Below are 6,401 nucleotides of genomic sequence, written 5' to 3'. Positions count from 1 at the left end.
GCAAGTTGTTCAAACCCGGGGGCTGAAGCAATTATTACCAACCAAGCAATTAAATCCACTAGATAATACTTGTAGACCATATATACCCAAAGTCAATGGTCTTCAGTCAACCTTCATACGACGTCGACCACCCATATTATTAATACCACCCACCAAACTATTCCACAACAGTTCTCCAACAACCACCGTTACACCGCCGGCACACCGCCGCCATGCCAATCCCACACCCCCTCTTCATAACATTCCTCCTATTCTTAACTTCTCAAACCTCGTACGCCCAAATCCAAAACCAAACCACTTCAACTTCAACCTCGGAGTTCCCATGGACACCGTCGGAAAACAGATTCCTCGTATCAAACAACTCCGTCTTCTCCGCCGGCTTCCTCCCATCACCCAACTCCCGCAACCACTTCATCTTCTCCATATTCTACAATAACATGTCCGAAACAACAACAATTTGGTCAGTCAACGATGACTCACCGGTCAACACATCATCCTCACTATCAATCACCGGTTCCGGCGAACTTCGTCTCGCCGGAATCCAAATTCCGGGAACTCCGACGTTATCCGGCAACGCTACTCGTGTTCTTCGACTCACCGATAACGGAAATCTGGTGTTTGGAAACTGGAATAGCTTTAGCCACCCTACAAATACAATTCTTCCGAATCAAAATATTAACGGAACAACTCTATCTGTTAAAAACGGAACTTTCCAGTTTACCGGAAAAGATTTAGTTTTTACCGGAAGTTATGAACAAGCAACTTATTATCAAAGTGGCAACGCGTTTCAAACGTTAGATGATAACGGGATGATGCAATTATCAAACGACGCTACGTTTATTGTATCTGATTACGGTGATCAATCGTTGAGAAGACTGAAGCTGGATGAAGATGGGAATTTAAGGATTTATGGGTTCGATTCGGGTTCGGGTCAATGGAGTGTTGTTTGGCAAGCTTTGCCGGAGTTGTGTAGAGTTAAGGGGACTTGTGGACCGAATTCGATATGTATGTATGGGGATACTTATGATACGACGGTCTGCCGTTGTCCGCCGGGGTTCGAGCGAAACTCCGGTGGGGAAGGATGCCGGAGGAAAGTTACAATTGGGAGAGATAGTAAGTTTTTGCAGTTGGATTATGTGAATTTTAGTGGCGGGTCGGATCCGGGGAGCCAAACGAATATCGACGCGTGGAACTTTACGATATGTCAGAGCGGGTGCTTGAATGACCCGGAGTGTGTCGGGTTCGGGTACAAGTATGACGGGCAACGGTATTGTGTTCTTGTGAGAAAGTTGTATTACGGGTTGTGGTCTCCGGCGACAGAAGCGACTTTTTTTCTTCGGGTTGATAAGTCGGAAAGAGATACGACGAACTTTACGGGCTTGACGAGCATTCTTGAGACGACATGCCCGGTTCAAGTTAGTCTTCCTTTCCCACCGGAAGAGTCATCGTCAACGGCCCGAAATATCGCGATTATATCGACTCTATTTGCGGCAGAGTTGATTAGTGGTGTGGCATTCTTTTGGGTTTTCCTTAAGAAATATGTGAAATATCGAGACATGGCTCGGACGTTCGGGCTTGAGTTTTTGCCTGCTGGTGGGCCGAAGCGGTTTACCTACGCAGAGCTTAAAGCGGCTACAAATGATTTCTCAAGTGTTGTTGGGAAGGGAGGGTTTGGTGATGTGTATAAAGGTGTGTTGACCGATCACCGGATTGTCGCGGTTAAATGTTTGAAAAATGTTACGAGTGGGGATAATGAGTTCTGGGCCGAGGTCACGATTATTGCTCGAATGCACCATCTCAATTTAGTCAGATTGTGGGGATTTTGTGCTGAGAAGGGTCAGAGAATATTGGTTTACGAGTACGTGCCAAACGGATCGCTAGACAAGTTCTTGTTCCATTCGAATAAATTCGAATATTCAGATGGAGATTATGTAGATGAAGATGTTGACGAAAGCAGGTTGTTGGATCGAAAGCCCGTGCTTGATTGGGGGATTAGGTACCGTATCGCTTTAGGGATAGCAAGGGCAATTGCATATTTGCACGAGGAGTGCCTAGAATGGGTGCTCCACTGTGACATCAAACCTGAGAACATACTTATCGGGGCTGATTTTTGCCCCAAGTTATCAGACTTCGGATTGTCAAAACTTAGAAAGAAAGAAGACATGGTTAGCTACTCAAAGATGTGTGGAACTCGTGGGTACATGGCACCCGAATGGCTAAAGAGTGATCAAATTACACCAAAAGCAGACGTTTACAGTTTTGGAATGGTATTGTTAGAGATTGTTACTGGGGTCCGCAACTGTAACATCCAGGGTTCGAAAATGGATAGTGAAGATTGGTACTTCCCTCGATGGGCGTTTGACAAGGTGTATGGTGAAATGGATATCGAGGATATTTTGGACAAGGAGATTAGGAGATCGTATGATAGTCGTGTCCATGAGGACATGATCACACGGATGGTGAAGACCGCCATATGGTGTCTGCAAGATCGGCCTGAGATGAGACCGTCGATGGGGAAGGTGGCCAAGATGATCGAAGGAACTGTGGAAATCATGGAACCCAAGAAACCTACTATATTTTTCTTGGGTGACTAGTAAGTAGTAAATGGTTATGTTTTTAGGAGTACAAAAGTGTGACGCTCCCTAGTTAAATTCCTTTTGTTTTAATAAAAGAAATAAATCAATGTTCAATGTCTGTTTTGTATATTTACCCATTGTATGAAAAATGTTAATGGTAGATATAGGGTTATTTGTTTAACTCTTAACAGAGCTTTCAATGGTTCAAATCTTCTACTTCTACTGGTTTAGCATCTAATAGTTTACTTGGAGAGCAAGTTATGATCTACAAAACCAAATCTCTTAAATTCCACATATATATTTTTGTAATATAAAGTAATAAATAAATTAATTAAATATTCCTTCTCATCTCCCAAACCCAACGCATTGCCTATTGACTCAAAAGCTCACTCTTGCTCTTAGCATCGCAATCACCGCACACGAACTCCCCGAGTTCGAGTTCGTCATCATCTATGCCGCTGCACATAGTATGCTTCCACACGTGGCATTCATCGCACGCCACCATCCTTTCTCCATCGTCCTCACGGGCCCCACAAACACACTCCACCCTCGATTCCCACTCGTATCCATCGCCTCCTTCGTACCTAAGCCCTGTACTCAAGTCCAACCCACACCCTCTAACCCAAACCTCCGCACCCGCCTCCACAGCGTACGCTAGCACCATCTCGTCTTGTATCCCCTTTAATCCCCCAATTTGCCCTACTACAAACTTGTTCATCATGCAATATGTGTCTCTCAGTGCACGCTGAGCCACCTCGCGCAGATTGGCTATCGTCATCCACGGTGTCACCATTACCAACTCGCCAGGTGGCAGTGGGCGAGTCAACTCAGTGTCCAACTCATGAAAACTCGGTAAAACCCGGCATGTTAGTGTCATAAACTCGGCATTTCCTACCCCTAACTCCCATTCTTTAACGAAATATTTACTGTTCAACACGAGTCTACACGCTTGACTCACTGAGTTCCACAAGGGGTAACCCAATAGAACTTTTTTGTACAGAAACAATATATCTCCATAAACATCTCTCTCTTCTTCACTTCCAAATTCTTCACTGTTTCGGTCTCGGATCTCAAATTCCATCAAACGGGTTAACGGGTTTTTCGTGCGGGAAATGATATGATTCCCGACGACCAAGTTATCGATCGATTTCAACACGAAATCGATCAAACCCGTGTCACCCACATACTTGCTAGCCATATTTCTCAAATCTTTACGCGACATTGCCCCGTTTCTTCCCGGATTCAAAACCTTATGATCTTTCAGAATATTTGCAATCACTTTAGCCGTCCTTTCGAGCCTCTGCTTCGGCCATCGTGGCTCAAGTTTCCACAACGACGAGACCGGTTTCATGTCCACCAGATCATAGGCAGCCTCACAGATCTCAAACTCGACTAACCTGGTCAACGAGTTGACCACCCGTCGAATAACATAATTCTCAAAACTTAACACATTAATCGACTTTAACACGAAATCAATCAACCCGGTATCCCCAACAAACGGTCGGGCCCTTTCCCTGAGCTCATCTCTCGAAATCGGATCGTTCTTCTGTTTCAGTAACTTCACGATCACTTCAAGCGAATACTCCACTCGTTTCGGTGGCCATCTACCGTCTGCATCCAGCAGAGAAGTCAAAAACTGTTCCAAACACATCGAATTTCGACTTTCTTCATCGCTTGCATAATGTTCATACTTACATACTTTTCTCGGTGACAAAATCGCCCTCTCAATCTCTCTAGTTTCCTTAAACTCAAGAACACATTGCATAAGCTCACTCAACGAACGCAGTCGCGATTCACTAAACTCCTGATACTTACAAATCATTCGTTGAAGCCTGTTTCGATGGCGACTACTTTTGAAGTCATCAATGATCTTATCGAGGCTTAATTCGGCTAGAAACTGTACCGCTCCCCTGTATTTGTCCTCTGTTACACCGAAACTACCGTTACCGAATTTATATCCCCAATTTCCAAACCATGAACTCTTGAAAGCCACTCCATGAATTAACCTTAATTCCATAGATCTATCTAACTTAACATCAGCCACTGATACTTTCCTGCACAACGTAAATTCATACATATTTTTAAAAGAATTTAAAAATCAAATTCTTTTAAAATCAACGTAAATTCATACAAATTCAAATTCGTTGTAGATCGATACTAATTGTATAATCAAATTTGTTTAAAACCCATGTAAATTTACGATAATTGTAGAATTCGTTTTAATCAAAATTAACAGTAGAGTGCAAATTTGGTTTGTTTGGAAACAGTGTTATTGATGACGTCAGAAAACAGAGATAAAACCATGAAAATATCCTAATTATAGAATCAAATTCGTTGAAAATCTAACGTAAATTCACACTAATTGAAGAATCAGTTTCATTCAAAATCAACTGTAGAGTGCAAATTCGGACTGTTTGCAAACAGAGTTATTGATTACGTCATCAAACCGAGATAAAAAAATCATGATAATATACTAATTATAGAATTAAATTCGTTTAAGATCTAACGTAAATTCACACTAATTCTAGAATCAATTTCATTCAAAATCAATTAATTAAGATTGTTTAATAAACAGAGTTATTGATGACGTCATAAAACGAAGAAAAAACAAACCTGGTTTTGAGTGAAGTGCAAATACCATCCCAAAAACTCATGACGTCAGCTTCAGTAAGAGAATTTGCAGAACCCAAATCCAACTTATTAACAGAAATCAGATGACCAAAACCATTGCAGTGAATCAATCCATGCAAAACATACGAATCATCAAGCTCCAAATTGTTGTTCTGATCGTAATCTCTCATCGGCTGTTTATCACCGTACGATGGGATCATAAACCGGTACCTTCTTTTACACACAAAATGATGTCCCCATCCTTCACTTTCACAAAACCAAATTCAGTTGTTAAAATAAAAATATTCACAACTTAAACACTTCAACGACACCGTTTTAGTGAGTAAAATAAGTAGTGAAACTGAAAAACTGACCAACGAATTTGCAGTGGCAGCAGAAGGGGCGAAGAGAGTGATCGTTGATGTGTTCTTCAATAGTGTAAAGAGGGAAAACGACGCCGTTTGATTCGCATAAAAGGAGAGTAGACCATATGTTAAGTTGTGGTTCGATTTGTTCGCAGAATTCGTCGAGAAATGATCGAATGTTGTCGCGAAACGGAGCGGACCGGTCGCGGATTGATTTGGGGAAAGTTTTGAACTCGAAGATACGTTGTTTTCGTTTTCTGGTGGTGGTGTTGGTGTTGATGCAAGCTTCTAACATCGCCATTGTTAGAGAAATGGAGAATTTTGTTGAAGAAGCGAAAATGGTGGAATGGGGGTGTGAGTGGGGTTCGGTTTAACTGTCAAAATGACGAAGATGGGCATTTGAGGGCGGGAGAATATGCAAGGGGTGGTAGGGGTAGAATGGTAATTTTGGGGATGGGAACGGTATATTGACTCTCACGAGGGATTGTGTGAGTGAGTGAGGACTTTGTTGTGATAGGGTAAGAGTACGTGTGTGTTAGTGTGGGTCCCACTTGTGTAACTACGTTTGCACCCCCTATATTTTGCTTTCTCTCTTTTATGTTCACCTGTTTTCCTTTTTATTTGAAATCCATATGTTTTTAAGTCTCAATTTTTATAATGAGTTAATAGCCAAAATCGTACTTGAGGTTTGCTCACTTTTGCCACTTTAGTCCAAAATCAAAATTTTTTAAATCTGTGTCCCTGAGATTTGCATTTTGTTGTCATTTTAGTCTAAATTTCAAAAACTCCTTTTTTTGACTGTTGCAACCAGCCTATTTTGTCCTTTTGTGCAGGGGTATTTTGATCGTTT

The 6,401-nt window shown here is 41.9% G+C and overlaps 2 protein-coding genes across 2 annotated transcripts; one reads left to right on the top strand and one right to left on the bottom strand.

Moving 5' to 3' along the window:
- Positions 1–2,776, top strand: LOC110872888 (G-type lectin S-receptor-like serine/threonine-protein kinase At1g34300). The gene has a single exon (XM_022121789.2). It carries the CDS (start codon positions 213–215, stop codon positions 2,592–2,594), a length of 2,382 nt encoding a protein of 793 aa, XP_021977481.1. The 5' UTR covers positions 1–212; the 3' UTR covers positions 2,595–2,776.
- A 78-nt stretch (positions 2,777–2,854) lies between these two features.
- Positions 2,855–6,009, bottom strand: LOC110872889 (PHD finger protein At2g01810). The gene is made up of 3 exons (XM_022121791.2): positions 5,561–6,009; positions 5,190–5,448; positions 2,855–4,630 (listed from the first exon to the last, which is right to left on the bottom strand). Exons 1-3 carry the CDS (start codon positions 5,850–5,852, stop codon positions 2,947–2,949), a joined length of 2,235 nt encoding a protein of 744 aa, XP_021977483.1. The 5' UTR covers positions 5,853–6,009; the 3' UTR covers positions 2,855–2,946.
- Between the last annotated feature and the right edge of the window lie 392 nt (positions 6,010–6,401).

This window comes from Helianthus annuus, chromosome 8 (assembly GCF_002127325.2).
Source record: "Helianthus annuus cultivar XRQ/B chromosome 8, HanXRQr2.0-SUNRISE, whole genome shotgun sequence".
NCBI lineage: Eukaryota > Viridiplantae > Streptophyta > Magnoliopsida > Asterales > Asteraceae > Helianthus > Helianthus annuus.
The sequence above is the reverse complement of the archived record's forward strand: the minus strand, read 5'-3'. Positions and strand labels throughout refer to the sequence as shown.

What these genes read in the sequence shown, in the direction of transcription:
- LOC110872888 (XM_022121789.2), top strand. Translation starts at nt 213, where the DNA reads ATGCCAATCCCACACCCCCTCTTCATAACATTCCTCCTATTCTTAACT.
- LOC110872889 (XM_022121791.2), bottom strand. Translation starts at nt 5,852, where the DNA reads ATGGCGATGTTAGAAGCTTGCATCAACACCAACACCACCACCAGAAAA. An exon ending in CTGCCACTGCAAATTCGTTG is followed by an intron (nt 5,449 to 5,560) that starts GTCAGTTTTTCA and finishes GTGAAAGTGAAG; the next exon opens with GATGGGGACATCATTTTGTG. An exon ending in TGCACTTCACTCAAAACCAG is followed by an intron (nt 4,631 to 5,189) that starts GTTTGTTTTTTC and finishes TACGTTGTGCAG; the next exon opens with GAAAGTATCAGTGGCTGATG.